The sequence below is a fragment of the Dysidea avara genome, chromosome 15 (genome assembly GCF_963678975.1).
Source record: "Dysidea avara chromosome 15, odDysAvar1.4, whole genome shotgun sequence".
Taxonomy (NCBI): Eukaryota; Metazoa; Porifera; class Demospongiae; order Dictyoceratida; family Dysideidae; genus Dysidea; species Dysidea avara.
In genome coordinates, this window is record NC_089286.1 from 9,997,050 (window position 1) to 10,018,960 (window position 21,911).

General features: G+C 39.0%; 2 protein-coding genes and 2 long non-coding RNA genes across 7 annotated transcripts in view; 3 read left to right on the forward strand and 1 right to left on the reverse strand.

Annotated features, from left to right (window-relative positions):
• Nucleotides 1-14,921, forward strand: part of LOC136246040 (serine/threonine-protein phosphatase 4 catalytic subunit) — a 25,610-nt gene extending 10,689 nt beyond the window's left edge. For both annotated transcript variants that reach the window (XM_066037490.1, XM_066037491.1), the window contains exons 9-13: nt 4,416-4,491; nt 10,825-10,892; nt 11,630-11,751; nt 12,735-12,813; nt 14,669-14,921. In XM_066037490.1, coding sequence (XP_065893562.1) covers nt 4,416-4,491; nt 10,825-10,892; nt 11,630-11,751; nt 12,735-12,813; nt 14,669-14,719 — 396 coding nt within the window. In that variant the 3' untranslated portion in view covers nt 14,720-14,921. The remainder of the gene's footprint in view (nt 1-4,415; nt 4,492-10,824; nt 10,893-11,629; nt 11,752-12,734; nt 12,814-14,668) is intronic.
• Nucleotides 14,922-15,264: 343 nt separating this feature from the next.
• Nucleotides 15,265-21,706, forward strand: LOC136246042 (protein SLC31A2-like). Its single transcript, XM_066037492.1, has 4 exons — nt 15,265-15,419; nt 20,711-20,780; nt 20,829-21,006; nt 21,386-21,706. Exons 1-4 carry the CDS (start codon nt 15,369-15,371, stop codon nt 21,609-21,611), a joined length of 525 nt encoding a protein of 174 aa, XP_065893564.1. The 5' UTR covers nt 15,265-15,368; the 3' UTR covers nt 21,612-21,706.
• On the forward strand, nt 16,109-19,020 carry LOC136246044 (uncharacterized). Its single transcript, XR_010696222.1, has 2 exons — nt 16,109-16,736; nt 16,791-19,020. It is a non-coding gene; the product is annotated as an uncharacterized lncRNA (long non-coding RNA).
• On the reverse strand, nt 17,467-19,081 carry LOC136246043 (uncharacterized). Of its 3 annotated transcripts, none has more exons than XR_010696221.1 (8): nt 18,851-19,081; nt 18,735-18,801; nt 18,578-18,689; nt 18,428-18,529; nt 18,139-18,378; nt 18,027-18,083; nt 17,913-17,974; nt 17,467-17,856 (listed from the first exon to the last, which is right to left on the reverse strand). It is a non-coding gene; the product is annotated as an uncharacterized lncRNA (long non-coding RNA). The 3 variants fall into 3 exon arrangements; XR_010696220.1 differs by having other exon boundaries at nt 18,856-19,076; XR_010696219.1 differs by having other exon boundaries at nt 18,735-19,075.
• Nucleotides 21,707-21,911: the final 205 nt, after the last annotated feature.

Sequence of the window (21,911 nt, forward strand, 5' to 3'; positions counted from 1 at the left end):
TGCTTTGATAAATGTTATGGCTTGAAGACCAGTGAAGGTGTGAGACTTTATATCCAGTCCATGGACCTTGATGGTCTTGGTAGAACTAGAAGTGTTATGGCTTTGATTGTAAGGTTACAAAGTGAGAGTGGACTGTTAGTGTCTAATTGCTTAAGATACCTTACTATTACCCCAACGTCCCTAAAGGTGGAGTACCTGGGCAGTGGTGGTCTTTCTTTAGATACTCCTTTAAGCATTCAAACCACCAATGGGTGTTACCCAACTGAGTGGCCATCTTCCTTTGAATGAACTGATGAAATTGCTGAGCGGTATGAGTTCAAGGATTGGTATTTATATTTCTGGTCAAACAACTCAGCTAGAAAGTTTACAATTTATTTTACAGTTCCAGCAGTGGGATTCCTATCCCATTTCTTGCACCAATCTGCCCGTGTAGCAAATAAGTAGTTGTAATTTGACTTAGTGTTTGTCCTCCAGGAGGAGGTCTGCAGCATCAGATAGGCCATGCAATTAGCTCTGGAATTCCCTGCTTCATTATGAATTCCTGCTCTGACATTAAGCACCAGGTCTCTGTCCCTGGAGAGCAAGCAAGGTTAATCCTTTAGTAGTCTCAGTATGGTTTGGAACCTGGGCTATGTGTTCCAGTGAGGAGTGATCAGCACAAGCCTGGCATTCTGTTGCTATCACCAGGGGGGATTGGCACAACCCTTGGCCACTGACCAGTCTTGGTTGAATGCATCTGTTTTCTCCCCTTCTGGATCAGGCCTCCAGCTGAATAATCACGGTAGCTGTCTGGTCAGGCATGAGGCAAAATGGGTCTATTTCACTTGGGCTGACCCTCGACTGGATCAGATTGAAGATCCCAGGGTCCAACATCCAGTCACATCTGTCTCTCACAGCCTGGACTCTTCGTCTGCCATTGTATTCTTTCTCTGGCAGGTGCTCTGCTGACAGGAATATAATCCGTTGCAGGCTCCATTCTCGTATGGAGAGAGCTAGATATCACAGCAATTAGGAGTGGGTCTTGCCCATTGTTTATGTAGATAGGCCACTGCAGTTACATTGTTCAGTCGTAACAGTATGGTTATGTTGTGTTCTGTTTTGCGAAACACTGGACTGCGAGGTAGGCTGCTAGCAGCTTAGATAGTTGATGTGGTTCGATGCCTCCGTCATCAACCACTTCCACCTGTCCACAGATTTCTCCATGACGTGCTCCCCAACCCTTGTTGGATGGATTGGAGTCGATGAACATTTCTGGGGTGCGGGTTAGAAGGGGGGCTGTCATCATGGAGCTGTGGTCTAGGGGTATCCACCAGCTGCCACAACATCTACGACCATGGGAAGTACAACCAGAAGAAGCACAGTACCAGAGAAACAGGGAAAAGCATAACTAGTATTAGTAGGCAATGTGTAAACACCACATGTACAGATTTTATTAAATTCTGCCAAGCCTACCCCCATATTAACACTCAAACAGATCGCTTAAGGGTGTTGATGACCCAGATGGACTCACACATTATTAGGGTTCCACCGATACAGAAAATACCTACTGATCCGATACCAATACCTAGCAGTAAATTTTCACCGATACAGATACCAATACCGATAATTGCCATACAATTTACACACACCTTAAGGTAGCTATGTGCGACTGCTCTATTAGAATATTTTATTGTGCAGTGACCGTTCTATTAGAGTATTTCGACCTTTTTCATGCAAACATAGCAAGCAGCAGTTGTTCAATGTTTAACAAAGCAGTTCCTGCACCTTTCCTGCTAGAATAATGCTCAACACTATTTCCAACTTGTTATACCTCATGTTTTGCTAGCATAGCATTTATGGTGATAGTTATGATGGTGACGATTGGCGCGAGTGGCTATTAATCGGTATCGGATTACCTACTATCCGCTACCAATCAATCCTAAAAACCCAATATCGGCTCCGATACCAATCCGATTATTGGTGGAACACTACACATTATCAGTCCAAATCTGGCAAGGGGGTCTTGAGCTTTGACTATGGCCCCTTTGGCCAATAACTCTCCGACCTACTGTGAGATTTTGGTTTGCTCTTGTTGTGAGCATGCCTGGTGTGGGGCTCTAGTTGGTAGCTCATGATTGCCCATCAGTGTTGGGTGGTCAGTGCCCAGTTGTGAGCATAGTGCAGAGTCTCCCACTCAGTTTTATCTCCCAGATCTTCATGGTAGAAAAGAAAGGGGGAGGGCAGAGGCCAGTCATAAATCTCAACAAGCAGTACTGGATGGTGAAGCTGGACCTGAGAGATGCTTACCTTCAGGTCCCAATACACAAGGAGCACCAGTGCCTCAAGTGGTAGCGGAATATCTACCAGTTTGTGTGCCTCCCATTCGGGATAACATCATCATCCAGGGTGTTCACATAAAATTATGAAACCAGTTGTTCGGCTTCTGAGACAAATGGGTGTTCGTGTAATAATATATATGGATGGCATACTCGTAATACACCACTCAAAGGGGAACTGACCCAAGTTATCCCTTCAGTGTGCCAGATTTTCAAAACCCTAGGACTAATGGTCAGTCCCAACTTGCTCCCATGCAGGAAATGGGATTCCTATGGCTCCAGATGAACTTGGCATCCCTTCACCTGGCACTCCCAGCTGAGAAGCTGAAAGATACAGCAGAATGCTGTGCCCTCTTACAACAAAAACTAGTGTTACAGGTGAGATTTGCTGGGAAGATAACAGCTACAGTGAGGGCTATCTGGCAAGGGCCTCCTCCCCCTGCACTACAGAGCCCTTCAGAAAATAATAAAATCAGCGGGAACAACCGCTGGACGAGCAAATTCAACATCAGTCTGAACCTAACCAAGAAAGCAGAGAGGGACTTATGGGTCAACTCCCCCAAGAAACCAGAGATAGGCTGAGAGTTTGTGTGCTCAGCCCCAACTGTGTTTGCGAGGGTAGCCTCCCTGAAAATTCTTACTCCCTTTTGCTGGCTGCTGGTAAACAACTTCCTTCAAGGAAGCTGCTTAAGCTAAGTCCTCCCCAAACAAAACAAAAAGGCTGAGCTTTGACGAAATAACTTTCACCCATAACTTTCTTCAGGTGGGGAGTTGACGTGTTGAAGAGGGCCTATCTGCTTTGAGAAAACTGATGTTGGGCAGCATCTGCCATCAACATCAAGGGGGTCTGCAGTATGGGAATGCCCTCTGGTAGTGTCAGGGTTCCTTTGTGTGCCTCCTCCAAGCTGTAAGGTGCCTGCTGCATTTAGTCACATTTGTTGTGATCTAAATGCCTTCTGGTCTTGCCTAAGGGCCTCATTTGAGAGGATCCCTTCCACCACTGAGTGAAGTGCTGGTAATTTCCCCCACTTAGACTCGGGTTGACCAAATTTGGCAACTTTGGCCTTCCTTTTGGGATGCTTCATCCTTGAAGTAAAGATGGTCTCCAGAAAGACTTTGCCTCCTTCAGACACAGGAGCGTTACAGTGGCTCCTAGTCATCAGAAGATTTATGTCTTCTAAGTGTGTGCAGCTGGCAGAGTTGCTATCGCTACTCTCATGGCCGGAGTGCTGCTAGGAGGGGTTTTCCTCACATTCGCGAGTCAACCCATTCCTGTTGTTGGTACTGGACTGATGGTTAGTCCATTTCTTGCCACACTTTGAGCTCATAGCACCATTGTTCTTGAGTTCAGCAACTTCCTGTTGTAGAGATGAGATGGATTGTAGAAGGTCTTTTTGTTGTCACGTTTGCGTTTGCTGGTAGATCAGTCATGGCTGTAGACGATATACTTTCTTGAGCACAGAGATGCAAGTTGACTGCTGCAACAGCAAATAAAAAGCCAGACTAGGACACGTGGCAGCTTATATACCCCAGATTCCGGAAATGACTTCATTTTTGATATTGTCATGTGAACTCTTTAATGTTATTGTTATAATGCTCATTACATGTTGATATGGAGACAAAGCCTTCCAAAATGTAATCTATTTCAATCTTGATGACCACACCCCTAACCCTAACACCCCGTTACAGTGAAAATATGAAATAATGACACCCCTGCATGGAAGGTGCCTGAAAGGCCACCTTGAAATACTCTAATACAGTAGTCACCCTAATAGAGCAGTCATATGTGTATAGCTGTATGCTGTAACAAAAAAAATAGTATACAATGTATTAAAAATTATTATGAGGTAGGGATCCAAATGATAAAAAGTAGTGAAACAAGAGATGAATGATTACAGCATAGGAAATTCCTACTTTGGCATTAAACAACATCATTATTATAACATGCCAATTTTTCCCACCAAGCTAATACCATTGTTCATCCCTTGTTTCACTTCTTTTTATCACTGGAATCCCTACTTCATTTTCAAATTGATGTATTACATAACTGTATTCTTGAGTATGTGCTCATGATGTCATGTGCACTTCATTCTATTTCAGATACGTACAATAGACAGGAAACAGGAAGTACCTCATGATGGTCCCATGTGTGATCTACTGTGGTCAGATCCAGAAGGTAACAGTCATACACTCTGTGAATGGTAGATAATGTATAATTATGTGGATCTATATATTTCCCATGAACTGATCATCAGGCCTACTGTATTACTACTTGGCTTGGTAATTCAAGTATTGGAATTACAAAGCCTGTTGTGTTGAGTGTGTTACTACAATAATATTAATTATCAGGCCACTATTTGGTGATTTTCTGTTTTTCATCAGAAAATTCCAAATGTAGAGTGCGGGCAGGCAGGTCATTACCCATTATCCCTATACTTGCCACATCATAGCTAGCAAGACTTATTTTCATACATCTATACTCTTCAGGACCTGATACTATCTGCATAACAGGCAATTTTAACTCAACATAGCTAGTATGGCAGCTATCCTCTTTAGATGCAGCTACATGTAGTTGTCCTTCATCACGTGATCAGTTCCACTCGAGGATCATCTTACTTGTATACCACCAATCTTCGCATTCTCTTGAGTACAATTTGCAAGGTTGCTACTGTAAGAGTGCAGCAATCTTGAAAACTGAACTGCATGCATATCCTCAATATTTGATTAATCAGATGAAATAATGGTTAAATCTTTAATAAAGGGGGAATATGTGCGGCAGTAAAAATACATGTGGGCACTGATGAAAAACAGAAAATCACTAAATAGTGGCCTCATGGTAGAACTGGACAATAAATTGCCAATATCGTCTAACCAAGTGCCCACAATACAATTATTACATGCATAAATAACAAGCACTTATATTGGGGACTTTGTAAAATACGGAATAACGGAATAAGCAAAACTTACCTTCTGCAGATTACGCAAATAGGTATGCCTACTCTATACTATTTAGTTACCTTGTCACAGCTTTACATGGCATGCCTCGGTAATGGAAAAACAGCAGCTGGGCGAACATTAAATAGGACAAGCACACAACAAATTGTCCTAGAGTGATTTACCTTCGCTAAACTTACTTACCTACACTCCTTGGTTCAAACCTAAAGCTTCTTGAAATCCATTTTAAGGACAAACACAACCACTGGACTCCACTAACTCGATAGTGCGACTCAGTCGGATGAACTTGAAGACCAGTTAATCTGTCCTAAGAATAGAACTAGACCTTACAATATTAATTAAGGAGTGTAGGTAAGTATGTTTAGAGAAGATAGACCGTTCTAGGAGGATTGGTTGTGTGGTCATCCTATTTAATGTTCGTCCAGCTGCTGTTTATCCATTGCCATGGCGTGCCATGCAGAGTTGTTACAAAGTAACTAAAGTATAATTACTATAGAGATATAACTATTTGCATAATCTGCAGAAGATAAGTAAGTTTAGCGAAGATAAATAGTTCTAGGAAGATGCATTGTATGCTATTCCTATTAAATGCTCACCTATCCATTGCCATGCGTGCCATGCAGAGCTGTTACAAGGTAAACAAAGTATAATTACTATAGAGTATGTAACTATTTGTATAATCTGCAGAAGGTAAGTTCTGCTTGTTCCGCTATTCCGTATTCCACGAAGTCCCCTTATATTGGCATTGAAGACTTTTCAAATTATTTGGTTGAGTTTAATTTTTACATGCAATATTGCAGTAATCACAACTCATGCGATAACTGCAAGTCACAAATTAAATATCGCCCAACCCTATATCATGGTATGATTGTGTGGTCACATTTTCACATCCCTATTTAAAGAGCATTTATAGAACTTTGCGTGGGCAAGATCAAAGGAAAAGGTGTACTTTAAACTTCACAAAATACACTTTAGGGCAAATGGTGCTTTATTGCACTGCAAAGAGTGCTTTAATTGTACAATAAAACACTCTTTGTGGGCAATAAAGCACAGTTGCCCACATGCTTTAGTGCAGGCTAATAGCCAGCGGTACTCACGCCAGTAGGACTAACCACCCAAGCCGGTGCAGGCTGATAGCCCTCGCCATGCTGAGTGGTCAATCACCCCAGCCAATAAGAGTTCTACCACTGGATTGCTTATATAGACATATCTAAATACTTCGATGATGGGTGATAGAAGGTAACAACATTGCTGTTTGTTTGTTAATGTAAACGGACAAGTCCTGGAGATATCACGGATATTCTTCACCATGTGTCGCAATAGAATTGATTGTGGGTTGTGACCAAAACCTACCAAACTATGCGATGAACGTCTACCGTGCCAAACTATGGTGAGCTACGTGTGAGTTACTTTGTTAAACTAGTCTGTGTGCATTCAGGCTGCTAATAATTCGTGCAATGCATGTTAGTTACAGTGTATGAGTCCTAGTGTATAGCTGCAAGCTATGACTAGAAAGTTCCATAAATCATTTAAAGCATTGCCTTTTTGCCGAGTGTTTTATTAGCATCTCAGCCGCTTGCCTTGTGCTTTATTTTTCATATAGCACGAGCAAGGCAGTGCTTTAACATATACTTATAGAACTTTGCATGGGCGAGATCAAAGGAAAAGGTATACTTTAAGGGTGTTCTGTACAGTTCTGTGTATGGCTTCTGAGGTTAACACAGCTGGGGTTTACTAATGGATTCCCATGGTCACCAGTAATTATCTAATTAGTCTGTAGCTTGTTTAACAGTGGCTCGCCCAATGAGAAAATGTCTTTTGTAATGAAATAACCTGCCACAAATGAAGAAAGAAGAGTGATATACATGAAGGAAGCGAAGTAAGTGTTGTATCTTCTTCATCGTGGTCTAATGAATATAGCGATCCATAATTTACCGATTATCTTCAGGTTATACAATTAAGAAACAATAACTGTGGCCATAGAACAGCTGTGGGCGCCTCAGTTTCTACACCTTGATACTAAAAATAGAACTAGTTTGTCATTTTAGATCCGATAGGCACAAAAAATTCAGATGGGCAAGCATGATATTTATGCATTAAAAGAGCGTTTGTCGTTTTTTGATAGCTCCTTCTGGTGAGGAATGGCGTGGAGGTAAAGAAGACTGATTAGTGCCAGCACAAAAGCGAAAGAAGAGTATCTGATAACTGAGAAGCCAGAGAACAAAAATAGAAACGCACGTTTGTTTGTACAGTTTTCAATAATGTATTTTTAAAGAATCAAGTCTCTAGGGCATAAACTGTGGGACTAGTTCTAGTTTGAAGCGAACATTTATAACTTGCCTTCTACAGTGAGTTAAGACATGGGATTTGGACTAAACTGTGCAGTAGTGATAGCTTATTGCAAGTAAAAAGAGTTTAGCAGAATAGTTTAATCCGTTCGTAAGTTATAGCAGAAAACATAATTTATGAGAAGCCATACATGGAACTGTACAGAGCACCCTTACATTTCATAAAGTACATTCTCAGCCGGCCAACATTGCTTCATTGCCCACAAAGAGTGCTTTATTGCACCGCAAAGAGTGCTTTATTGAAGGAATAAAGCACTCTGGGGTGTAATAAAGCGCTTTTTGTGGGCAATAAAGCACAGTTTCCCATGTGCTCTAGTGCAGGCTAATAGCAGGGCTCACGCCGGTACGACTAATCACCCACACCAGTGAAGGCTGATAGCCTTGCTGCCCTGAGTGATCAATCACCCCAGCCAATATGAGTTCTACCACTGGATTGCTTTTATAGACATACTTAAATGCTTTGATGATGGGTGGGAGAAGGTAATGTTGCTGTTACGTTTGTTAATGTAAACGAATAAACGGACAAGTCCTGGAGATATCGCGGAAATATTTCACCGTGTGACTCACAATAGAATCGATTGTGGGTTGCGAGCAAAACCTGCTAAAATACGCGATGAACGTCTACTATGCCAAACTATGGTGAAGTACACGTGAGTTACTTTGTTAACCAGTTTGTGTGTGTTCAGGCTGCTAATAGTTTGTGCAACGTGTGTTAATTATGAGTCCTAGTGTATGGTGAAGCTACACGACTAGAAAGTTCCATAAATCATTTAAAGCATAGCTATGAGTGCTATATGAAAAATAAAGCACGAGGCGTGCAACCGAGATGCTAATAAAGCACGAGGCGAATAGTTCATTGTATGGTAAATTCCATTGTTACGGATGTACATTCACACACTTCCTCTGCCTATTCTATTAGCATGCAGTATTGTTTCACTATACTAATATCACAAGGACATATATACTTGCCATACCTTTACCATAGCATAGTGTAAAAATATTTTGCTTACTTTAATTGGGCAAGAAAAGGATAATATTGAGCGTTACGGACGTATGTGGAACTTGCTCGAATTCCAATACAAAGATTAAAATTCTGTGAACTATGGGGGTATATTCAACAATGTTTATTGAAGATATTTTCACCATAGAGATAGCTTTTGTAATTAAGTGCAAGCGAACTATGTTTCTTATTTCATATGAAATTAGCAGCTGCTTTATGGTGTTACGGACGTACAAATCTTATTTTACAGATGTACAGCTCTGATTTCAGTTTGCTTATAAGATAGATTTATATGCCTAATGCTTAGCGAGGACTTGTACAGTCCACGTTGTACAGCTACTATGCATTAACAGTGTGTTGACGTGAAAACAGATGGTGTGTATAGTTGTACTGCTAATACATGCTGTATACATACAGCTCCGTATAGTACTAACAAAAACAGTACCCTTCTGTATCCTTGATCCTGCTATTTTTTGAAGGGGGAGGGGGATTGATTAGATGTTCCACAGAATAACATTGTGAGTAACATTTGAAGCACATTACAGCATAGGGAGGCATGTACATATAAGTTATTTCTAGTATGGTCTATTCTGTTGTTACAGACGTACATTCACAGTTTGTACACATCATTATATCATTACACTGTAAAAGAAATATTTCTAGATATAGTTTTACAACAGGATATTGTAAAAGTTTTTACTCGTTTCAACTGGCCAAGAAAGGGTCATAACTGTATTTAGTGTAATAAGAAATCTCAAAAGTGGGTTGGGAGGCAGATTACTCGGGTTAAGCTAGGTTAGGGGTTCATTCCCCCGTCTCCTCTTTGAAAATATCAGAGCATTAGCTGAAGTGATTCCAATGACAGTGTCCTAGGTGCATGTTATACAGCTGTTGGTAGCCTAGATTCTCAAAGCAAATCATGATCAGATACTACCACAACCTGGAGATACACTCTGTACATCCAATGATTCCAGTCTCTGCCAAACAGCAGATAACGCATAGAAACATCTACAATCAAGGTCACCTGAATACTGCATTTATTTGTTGCTTAGTACTTTCCATTTGCCATTAAAAGGTAAGGTGACTGACAAGGCTACTACCAACTGATTCTAGTAGATCTGGAAGAATTTTATGGTCATTCCAGTATTATTGCCTTCTAATTCTATGACCATGTGTTAAAGAGAGCTGAACTCAGTTATGTACTTTATTGTTGACAAGAATAAACAAAGTTTATCATAAAGCTGTTGTACAACTTTCAGAAGCAGTATACTAGTGGGTTTCCCATTCATGTTACGGACGTACATTACGGACATACTTGTAAACTATTTGTATGTCCATAAGACCAGTACTAACTGTTCTTTAAATAGAATCACAATTTTTATGGTATGTAGTTGTGCCTTATTGGAAGCTTATTTATAATATAAAGTGGCACAAAATTTATAGCAGTGTATCCACTGCTGCAAAAACTTTAGTGTGTATATGCATTACGGACATACGGTACTGCATTGCTCTAATTGCTCACCACTTTATAGCACTCCTAAACAATAATACAAGATTTTAGTGATAATTTCTTACAAAACATGTGAAAATTGATCCATTAAACAATTATTGACTAAAATTACCTTATTATTTGGAATTTCTGCCCTTTTGAGTTTTAAGGAGTCTAAATGATGAAATTTTGCATTTAAAAATGGTTCATCATAATGCTGCCATAACTCAGCTGTTTTGGCTAAAAAAAAATTGTTCAATAGTATTAAGTGAAACTACAAGGCATATGAGTATTTATGATCACATAATGGTTTGAAAATATTTTGGTTTGCTGTGGGATTTCATGTATCATGGAATTGACTGTATAGTGAACATGTCAATGGAAGGAGCAAAGGCCATGAAACTAAAAAAAATTCAGTGTTGTGTCTACCTTTTAGTAGGCACACCTTATTGTTGTCCTACCACTCTGGAGATCCTATCATATAGGCCCCAGAATACTGAAGCTCTTAAAATAGTGTGTGCATCAATTTTAAAAGAATACTCTCTTATATAGCAACCACTAGATTAAGATCTCTAATAATTTATAGCAATCAATGTATTGAGTAAGAATGACTCTGCAGGCTTAAGGTGTCAGATTGGTTGGTTGATAACAAGCATAACAATATTAGTGTATCACTAATTTATTTTATGGTAGTATTATTGTTTGTATTCATTGCAGATATCCAGGGATGGGGTGTTAGCCCTAGAGGAGCTGGCTTTTTATTTGGACAAGATGTTGTGACACAGGTAAGAGGAAACTCTTTACGTTCCCCTTGCGTAGTCTAGCCCGGTATATTGTACATTATGCAATTGCAACAACATATCCCTAGTGAAGTGTATTAAAGAAAAAAACTACTTGGTTAAGTACTGCATCTCAAATAGTCACCAAACTGTGTCCTTAACACTAATTTGTACCCTTGAATAGATATTGTGGATATTATATAGAAGACAGTCTTTAATGAATAGCTGCATCTCTTATTTTATAAATGCCACCCTCAAATATTTGCTTCCCTTGAATATTTGTGCCAAATGTCTTTGTAAATTCTTTAGTGTTTAGCTAATAACAGCCACAGCGTTTAACCAAGTGAATACATCTGGTATCTGTCATTTTGTTAATTATATACACTACTCATGTGTTTTCTGGCACATCTAGCAGTGTTTTTTTTGTTACACAATTTGCCATACAAGCTCTATTTGAAGCCACTGTTGAAAGTCTCTGATTCATAGCATTAAATGCCTGTAATGTAATTGATGTCCTTACTCCACTATCAATGCAACTATTTTACCACTAAAGTTGCAAGTGTTAAAATTTCTGGTTACGAACGTAAAGTACTCCTTAAAGAGTCCTTTATATAAAGGTCCCACTGTATCATGTGCATAAACACCATATAGTTAAATAAGTTAACATCACTTATATCATTTAGTTAACTTTTATACAATCTTTGTGTTGAAGAGACTTACACTGTACATGTTGTTGCATGTAGTTCAATACAGTGAACAACATTGATATGATCTGTCGAGCACATCAGTTAGTCATGGAGGGGTACAAGTGGCACTTCGGGAATCTTGTGTTGACTGTGTGGTCAGCTCCTAACTATTGTTATCGGTAAGTGCTCTGTGTGTGTACGTGCATGCTTGTGTGTACTGTTGTCTCTGCCAGTGTCCATTGATGTTTAACAATGTCTTCCTTATTAAGTGAAGCAGCATAGCCAAGTGGTTATAACACTGGCCTGTTCATCATAAGGTTACAGGTTCAATGCTTTGTAATACAAAGTCGCTGTTGTTGCTGTTTCCTTAAGGAAGTAACTGTATACTCACATTGCTCAAGTCAAGAGTTCATAATATTTGTATGGGTGGATTCTTGCTCAACTCTATAGGGGACCTGATGACCTGGTGTCAACTAGGGAAAACTGTTATATCAATGGGTACCTGGGGAGCAAACTCCCAACTGTCCTTGCCAATGTTGATGTCATTGTAGAACTATGGATTGCACAGCCTTCATCTATGAGATCCTCCTGCAGGTTACTAGCTAGTCCTGCCCCAGGAGGAATTGCTTACACAGACTCGAGTGCCTGGTGGTGCATAGGCAAAGGCATCCCATTGCTGGTTTACTGGGTGGTGGTAGTTGGGTTTTGTACCACTGCCTGAGGTTTTGCTTTCCTTTGATGTGTAGTATAGTGTAGTATGTGCAGTGTAGTGTATAGTTATGTGTAGTGTGTGCATGTAGTGTGTCTCCTTGGTACACAAGCAGTTTCAGCAGATTTGGTGTTATACAGTGCGAAAGGCTTTGCTTAGTGTTTGTGTGTACTGCATATATAATTGAAATATAAGTTTTATTGTGCTATTAAATTGAGTTATTGTCTTATTGAACTTTTCATGTGTATAATAAAATTTATGGTCTATTATACCTTGAAACTGTAACCAGTGGAGCCAGCTGTTGTCCAGTGTGTTATGGTGAATAGTTTATTGTGGCCTAACCTCATTAGCAATAAATCCTAGAACTCAATCTGTCACCACAGTATAAGAAATATATTCACATTATTTATTTTGACAAGATATTGTGTAATTTTTGTTGTTGTTTCACTGCAGGTGTGGTAACGTAGCGGCAATTTTTGAACTAGATGAAAATATACAAAACGAGTTTCTAATATTTGAAGCAGCACCAAACGTAAGCCACAGTGTAATTGTATCACATTGTATGATGTAATTGTAGAAGATTTCTAATATTAGTGAGTTGTAAGTAGAAATACACAAAGCATGGCCAACTATACAATTAGGATCAATACAGTGCCTATCAAAGAACAGTTTAACTTGACCATTCTTACAAAGAAGTTTGCATGGTTACATAGTAATTGTGCACTATAGCACTATAGCCCAGGAAAAATAAAAAATGGGACCCTTATGGATATGTCTGTTCAAGCACCAGCTGCTATGAAGTACATGAAACAGCTTGTAGTGAAGATTAATTCATGGGATGATGTTATGCCATATGGTAGCTATGGCTGTTAATGGTTTTGTTAATCTAAATTAGCTACTACAAGTAAGACCATTAAGCCACCAGGTGTTAACCATGATTTGATTACCCACAAAGTACATCAGTAATTAATTATCTAATTTGTCAAAAAGACAGGGTGACTAGTCTGTACAAGGGTGCTTCCCTAAGATACATACATAAATGTAAACGAACACATAAACAATAACAGATACAAAAATTACAGATACAAGCAGTTATGGTACAATGTACCACTCTGCATGGGCAGTTCAAAGGCACCGCGAGCGCTATAATTTGTATATAGCACTGCTGCACTAACTGCAGCGAGTGCATTTTAACTTCAATATATTTATATTGCACTGGCTGCGGTTTTGTGCTACATTGCACACCGGCGGCTTAGGCCGCTACGACACCTCACCTAATAGGTGGCAAGACGCTACATCGTTTACTCGAATTCTTATATAGCCTAACATGCGTAATTCGATTGTGGGGCCATACAGGGAACGTCACTACTATGTTATACATGCGATCTAAAAGCAGCCAATGGTGATCAAAGAGGCAAACACGGTAGGTAAAACTCTATTTACATATATATAAACGTAGTTACATACCTTACTAGTTTGATCGAAGCTTCCACCTTGACAAATCGCTTTTTAAAATAATGTTATTCTAATTGAAACTCACCATAACAATCGTTGTGGCGTTGCCATGTGATTGTATGGTCAAGGCCATGCTTGATTTGTAATAATATCGTTAGTTTTAGAGCGCCACAATCGATATCGGTATTCTACCTTATAAAAGAAATGTAGCTGGAGCGTCGGATCTTTCCACCTATTAGGTGAGAGGTACATAACAGTTATACAACGTGCACTTGTGCTCTGCCTGTATAAACGCACTCGCCTTTGGGCCTGACGGCCCTCAGGCTCGTGCGTTTATATCGGGCAGAGCACTTGTACCCGTTGTATAACTATATAATACAAAAAGAAGCAAAACAAGTTGAATTAAAGTCAATGAAAAAAATGGAATCGTAGAGCTTTACAAAAGGCAACAACATGAGTAAGGCCTAGTATACAATATGGAATGGTATTCCAAATGAAGGATGTGTTCACAAAGAATGAATATCGGTAAGAGTTGATAGTGGCCTGAAGAGGGACTATAGAGGTAGGGTGTTGCCTGGTACAGGTGGAATTCAGGCAACACCCTCTCTATACATGTAGACATATTGCTGTTTGTTTCAGGTTTTAGCATTGTATCATATGATACTATTATAATGCAGCCTAGTTGCAGAACAAAACACTAGACCATAGGAACTCCAGCACTGCATGGTTCACCGTTTTAGCTGTAGAGAGATGATTACACAACTAATGTAATTTTATCAACAGATTTTAACTCAAATGGTCTCTAGTGCTTATACAACCAGGAGTTCATTATGGACTCTTGATACAACTGAATATTCTATGTATTCCCTCCTTAAATTCAAGTGCCAGTGATGCTGTTTGTGTTGTTATTATGTTGTTTATCACACCTTTAGGAGGTTCGAGGAGAGCCAACCAAGCAGCCAATAGCAGAATATTTCTTATAGGACTAACCAAACCACACACACATATTATCCTACCATTTCTGCCACTTGCCCATTCTGTTTCGTCACTTCGCATACAGTGTATATTATATTATGTTTTATTATTATATTTCATGTGTAACTTAACATGTGTGTACGTTATCTATATTGTAGTTGTATATTTCTTTATTTCTTGGAAATGGTAATTTTATTTATGTTATTTAAACTGTGATGATACAATGGTGAAATTTGAGACAAATGTAAATATGCATTATTATCCTGTGACTGATTTTCCTATGCAATAAAAGGAGGAAAAATTTATGGTAAAATATGTAGGAAAATTGTAATGGGATTCAAGTCTAGACCTGATAAGGTAGCTAGAATTAATAAGCCAGGAAGAAATTACGGCAGCCATATAAAGTTTCTCACAATGTGTGCAAGATAGGTGGCTATACCTCAGGCTATGCGCACATTACAATCATCCACTTTTAATACAACAATCATCGAACAATGCAAGTTATCAGATTGAGTGGTTTCATTTTACCACAATGCAATCAACACTACGGCTGATCCAATTACCTGTATGTTGACACAGCTGCATATTTCCGGATATTAAACATCAAGTAGCCAATGAATTGTGCGAGATACTGAAGTGCTCAGTCAACTCAGTACAATGGAAGACACGATGTTGATGAATAGGACTATGTGCATGGAAACAATGCCGGTACAGTTAGTTAGTTAGTTGGAATTTATATCACCAGTATTGTGAGCGCTACTTACATATAATTATAGCCATGAGCCATTTACATGCTATGAATTAGTCTCGTGCCCAGACCGCTTTTTTTTTCTTTTTGTGTGGGGGCGGAGAAAAAAGGGTCTGGTGGATCTCCAATACATTTTTTGTGCAGCTGGATCTACAACTTTTGGGGATCGTTGATTAGTGGTGATGAATAGCAAAGGCCTGTTAAAGAAGCAACAATAGGAATACGGCACGCGTTTGCTTGGCAAGGTTACATCCTTGGCTACGCGCGCCGTATTTCCTATTGTTGCTTCGTTAACAAGCCTTTGCTATTCATCACCACTAATCAACGATCCCCAAAAGTTGTAGATCCAGCTGCACAAAAAATGTATTGGAGATCCACCAGACCCTTTTTTTCTCCGCCCCCACACAAAAAGAAAAAAAAGCGGTCTGGGCACGAGACTAGCTATGAATAGGGGTGCATGCGCAGTAACTATGCCAGAATAATTTTCAGCATAATACCAGAAATCATTATGCTAGCATTTTGAAAGAATTATTAAAAATTTCATGAATGAACGATCGATCAGTACTCAGTCACCAGATCGAGATACTCTAATAGAACATTCACCTATATATATACTCTAATAATGTGAAGCAATCAATCATCTTGTTTATATGCAATGATTAACCATAGAATTTTACATAAACAGTCAATTCTACATTTCTATTTCAATTTATTGGAATAAGACATGATGCAAGCAACAGAATAATGCAAAGAATCATGAGCATATTAAATTACCTCGGCCCTAGCTATGAACAAAATTGTGAGTCAGTTTCAGCCCACTTATAATGCAGCTAGACAAGACTGCAGTGGTACATAAGCTATAATTAGACTCCTTGTGTAACAGCTGATCCTTGGGGGTAGGCGAGTCGCCATTTATCAAACAAATTTCAACAAGCGTTTATATTTCCTCACCACAACAACATACAGACTTCTGGTTCAACATATGATAGAGCAACCTTAGTCTCTTTGGGTACCAAGTTGTAAGTAAATTATACCAGCACACTGGGAGTTATAGGCTAAACCGCAAACCTCATTGTTTGCCATTTCTCAAACACCGTTATGTATTATCGAACAGCAGTACCTCACTCAATGACCAATTTTTGAACAGCTTGCACATTCCAATGAATTAGTCACTAAGGAATTACCCTGCCACTTTGAGGTTTCTATGAGATATCCAATTACCAGACAACAATCTACAACAGAAATTATATGGAGTGTGCCGTTCACAAGCTATTCAGGTTTGATTGAAACAACAGTTGTTATAGGTACTACTGTTTTCTCATAACTTATAGTCTTCTAGCTCGATTTACTTAAAACATGGGCTCAGGAAGAATAAAGATGCTATTGAATGGTTTAAACAGGAAGTATGTGCACTGTGTTGGTGAGAAGTTATAGGAGTTTGTTTAAACAGTTGTAATTTTGTTTGATTTGTGCCACCGAGCACTAAAGCCTCTTGAGTGCTTTACCAGTGAAGGAAACTATTGTATTGTTGCTACAGCTCAGTAAGTCATCAGTTAGCCTTTATCGGCCAGCTTCATCTGTAGCTCGCTTAGTGTATTAAGTTTGATAATACATATCGCTTGATAATAGGCAACTTATGCTATGGTCATGGACATTTTCAAATTATACTTTACATTTATATGTTATTTGTGATCGTCTCAGCAAAAACCTGCCTATAGTATGTTCGCGTTGAGCTGAACCCTCAAAAACGATTAATAACTTACGATTGCTACATCGCATGGGCCTCCTGTATTGCTCGATACGTAGCGCTTCTCGATCCGCTAAAAATATATTAAAAGCGCTTCATTTGAATGTAAGACACTCCAGTTATGACACTGTAAAGTTTCGCCATACATTTTCAATGGGGAAACCTCTAAAGCGCGGCCCTTTGATGGTCATGTTGACACATGTTTGTGGCCAAGCCAGACGTCACACACCCGCCCTCAACACGCATGATTTCACCATCCATTATGTAAGAGGCTGTAATACACTTTTACAAGAAAAATAAAACAGATTTTGTGTGTGTAAAACAGAGTTGCATAAGTAGAAGAGCTGGGGCCACTGTTGCACTATTTAGAAGATAAGTGGCCTGCTTATATTCAGATAAAAAAAACTTCTTCAGCCTCAAAAGAGAAAAAAACCAAATTATAACAGCTCAAAATCTGTTATTCAGCATTGGTGTTCCTGCAAGTGAGCCAAACAACATGTATTTTATTTCACATTCACCACAGCTGACTATCGTCTTCTGTTCCCATTTAGTCAATTTGTCATTTTAATACTTTTCTCATCACTTCACCACACATGTGCACAGTTTTTACAGCCAGCATTTTGTTTTTGAAGTTACATTCCCAAAAAACTCTAAAATTTTCAACAAATGAAATAATACTGTTTGTATGAATTTGGGCTGATAGTACCTGTAGTGACTTCCAAACACTCCTGCACTGATTTCATATACAAGGGATGGTATGTTCAACTTCTGCTAGCACGATAAAGCAATGGTATTTTTTTATTAAAGTGCACACACTTACACTTCATCTGTATTTTCATGTACTTCACAGAGTTTAATCCCAGCTACCCGATGACTCCTGGGGAACAAAATCAAGTTGTAACACCAATGCTGCAAACATCAAACAATCTTACATCAGATGAAGTAAGCCCAGAAGAAGACTTGGTCCCATTGCTGCTAGTGGAAGATTCATTAATACCACCATCACCATCTTCACTATTACTGCTGATTTGGATGAGGAATTGCTCTAGAAGTTCTTCATTACCCAAGTCTCATCCAAATACACAACTGGTCTTCCTTCAGTTCTGTTGCACCTCGTTCGTCTTTAATATTTATGACGCAGATGGACTGTGCAGGGCTGCTCATAGCATACCCTGCATATACGTGTAGTGACATTAAAGCACAAACAGTTTCAATTCTAACCTCTTGTCATTAATTGTCTTGTACTTAAATCCCATATCACTCAACACTCTTTAAAGCAATGTTCTACCCCCCAGAGAAAACAACATCATTCTTAAGTTTGGCCTAAGACAGAGTACGTGACAAAGTTCCAGGTTTCAAAATTTAACTTACCAAAATCTTTGAGAGCGATAGATTTCCTTCCTTCCGTACAATGAATGGATCTTGTCTGACAGTATCTGGGTCAAAACTGTCTGCATCAACATGGACTCGTGAACATTTGTACCTGACGATTACAATTGAGCGGGCTTGTGCAAAGTGCATTTTGTACCTTTTTCTTGGCGTACATAAACCACCTTTCTTGCGGTGCTCCATTCTAATAGATGTCCTTGAAATCCCTGCGTGGCGTAATGTATGCCAAAACCCAGCAAAGAAGGCATTACATACAATACCGGTGGCCTTCGAGATTCTCTCCGTGATGTTGATAGAAATTTTACATTTCTTCGCTTCTTGCTTAAAGTACTCCCATAGTTTCATAAGTAGACACTTCGTTTGGCTGTTTAACTTCTTTCCAAGGGGGGTTCGCTCCGCACTCGCTGACGGTGCACTGGACGCCATATTCACAACAATTAAGTGCGCGCCCGTAACATGGGCTTACGAATAAATGCGTCATAAACATTATGTTTAAAGCCTTTGATCTTGCATGGCTTCTTAATCAACAACCCAGGATTCAGCTCAGCGCGAACGTACTATAGTTCTTTTCTCAGCATTATCTCTAGTGTTCAAAGAATGGATCACTTCAGCCTGTTGTGGTGAGTAGTTTTGGAATTGTAGGAAGAGCAAGGAATCCATTTGTACAGCAACTATAGTGAAAATATATTAGGCGCTTATATTTGCAGCCATAGCTTCCGTTTGCATTAGTTTACAGAATTGGGATTGGCTTAAAATGTTCATCATGGATTAACAAATCAACCAAGGTATACTGTAGTCACTTGTGCATATACATATGAAAGCAGTTTTATTGAATAAATGACAACAATCTTGTTTACATCTACTGTATCATAAACAAATGCACATGACATGCATACTGTTGGGAGCTACATAAATGAAACACAAACTCTCCATGAAGAGGTGGCTAAGATAGTGCATAGTTTTAATCGATTTGAGTCTTGCTTCTCTGCTCAATTAAACTTGCGTAGTTTTTTCTTTGTAGCATGCATAAGTTTATGATTTTTCATATTTTTCCGAAACGCATTATTGGGTGAACTCAGTGGTCACATTTTTCGTACCTAATCTGTACAGTAGTCTTTGCTTCTAGACACAGACATCATCTTCATATATATATAGCATGCGCACTTATCCTTTTATAAGTTCGTGCTCTGCTACAGAGCACCATACACCATATACTGTACACATACTCTAGAAATCTAATACACACTCACAGAGATTCAACTGGCATGCTCCAACTCAGCCTCATGGGCCAGGCCTTTATAAGCACCTATACAACTTGTACTGCAAATCTGTGAGCTTACATATCTGGCCTGCAAGAGTAAGCTAGAGTGGATCTCCATTACATAACTACATTAGATTTCTAGAGTGTACAACAGTACATACTTGTAGCCAATCCCCTGCATGTGTGCTTATAAAATGGATATGTGCTATGCAAAGGTGATGGAAGCGAAGGCTACTTACAGAACAACATTAGTATCTGTGTATAGTGGTGTTATGAACTCTTGGCAAAGAGTTCATAATATAAACTTGCGAGAGATCATGGTTTACTAAAGACAGAATACCAAACATTCAATAATTTTCTCATGGAGTGAGTCTCCAAGGATCAGGTAATTGGAAAAGACAGATATGCCCAGACACGGACACATACACGGACATTTTCACAATATTCCAACCAAGTAGACACACTTGGTATAAGGTAGAGAACTGGTAGAATATCAACACCTGGTTTGTTCTATGTTGTTCAAAGGTTTCCCATGCTCAATTAATCAAAAGTCTTACTCAGTGTGTTTGTATATTGGTAATTGGACACTCTCTCTTACTACCTTATATATATAGTATGTACTCCTGCTACTAGCAGTGTAGTTATACCAGACCTGAAAACCCTATATAGACTATAAAGATTGCTGATGTAAATATGACACCAACAGTGTCTTGTGGAACATGTGAATAAGTAAAATAAAATGATTGCTTTATTAGAGTAGTTTGATGATATGCCTGTATATATTACTACCACTTGTGCTATATAACACTATAACACTCACGTACATTCTCTGGTGTTTATTTATCTCTACACAGATGCACTTCTATTTTGGATATCATAATGTCAGAGTTCTCGTCAAAGGATGGGAGATTAATTCAATTGGAGGTACAAGCATACAAGCTTTGATCCATTATACGCATGTTAATGTTGCAGTGTTGCTAGCATCTGTTGCTGCAATCTACATTTGTGCAGTATTGTATGAGGGACTGAAAACACTTCGGCAGGTGCTGTATCACAACAGATTCAAGATGTTAAACACAGCAAAGACTTATCTAAATGTTAACTATGAGAAACTTACTTCTGTAGTAGAAGTGAAATCAGAAAAAACAAGGTATTTTGTGTAATATTATGCTAAATATACCATGCAGCCAATATTGCAATGAATGGCTACAGCAAACAAGCTTTGGCCCCACTAATCTTTGTCATGCATATAGGATAATTTACTACTGATGTAGCCCTACTTGTAGTGGAAGTACACTGATTGCATTCTACCTGATCCAAACATTACATTATTGCTACTCAAAACATACATAATCAAAGAGTCCACTTGTATTATAGTTGTGTTGAGTAGATCACCTTACAGCACCCATAACAATACGTTGTGACTGTTGCATGTACACACATGCATGTGATGGATAACCAATGATGAGTATATAGTAGATATATGTGTGACTGGTTTACTATTCTATTATTTCTGTTTGTGTTTACAGAGAGCCTTCAACATGCCGGTCTGAAGTGGTGATGACCATCATTCAGACACTCCTTTACATGCTACAGATTACAGTTGGTTACTTCCTGATGCTAACAGCCATGACTTACAATGCATGGCTCTTCATTTCCATCATACTCGGGGCTGGGACCGGCTACCTGTGCTTTGGAAGATTTAGAATATCTGATAAAATCCAGGCAGCTGATAATGGTCACTGTTGCAACTGATGATTGTGTTGTGTAACTGTAGCTATGCTTGTGTTTGTATTTGTTATGTAAAGTTAAAATTTTACTGCTGTATCATTTTATAGAACTTATAAGGAGCTATCATTCCTTCTTTCGGTTACCAAAGTTGTAAATTTCTTAATGTGTGATACTACCAGCAGAGAAGTGAAGCAAAAAGTCCAATGAGGCATGTGATTGTAGCTATTTGTTCATTATGACCTGTGGCTGTGTTGGTGCGGTCATGCATGGCTATGGCTTAATAAATTATATTTTTGTGTTAACGTCTGAAAATGTCCACTGCAT

Coding starts and splice junctions, on each gene's coding strand:
- LOC136246042 (XM_066037492.1), top strand. CDS start 15,369: ATGGAAGACACGATGTTGATGAATAGGACTATGTGCATGGAAACAATG. Junction 20,781..20,828: donor GGAGATTAATTCAATTGGAG/GTACAAGCATAC, acceptor TTAATGTTGCAG/TGTTGCTAGCATCTGTTGCT. Junction 21,007..21,385: donor GTGAAATCAGAAAAAACAAG/GTATTTTGTGTA, acceptor TTGTGTTTACAG/AGAGCCTTCAACATGCCGGT.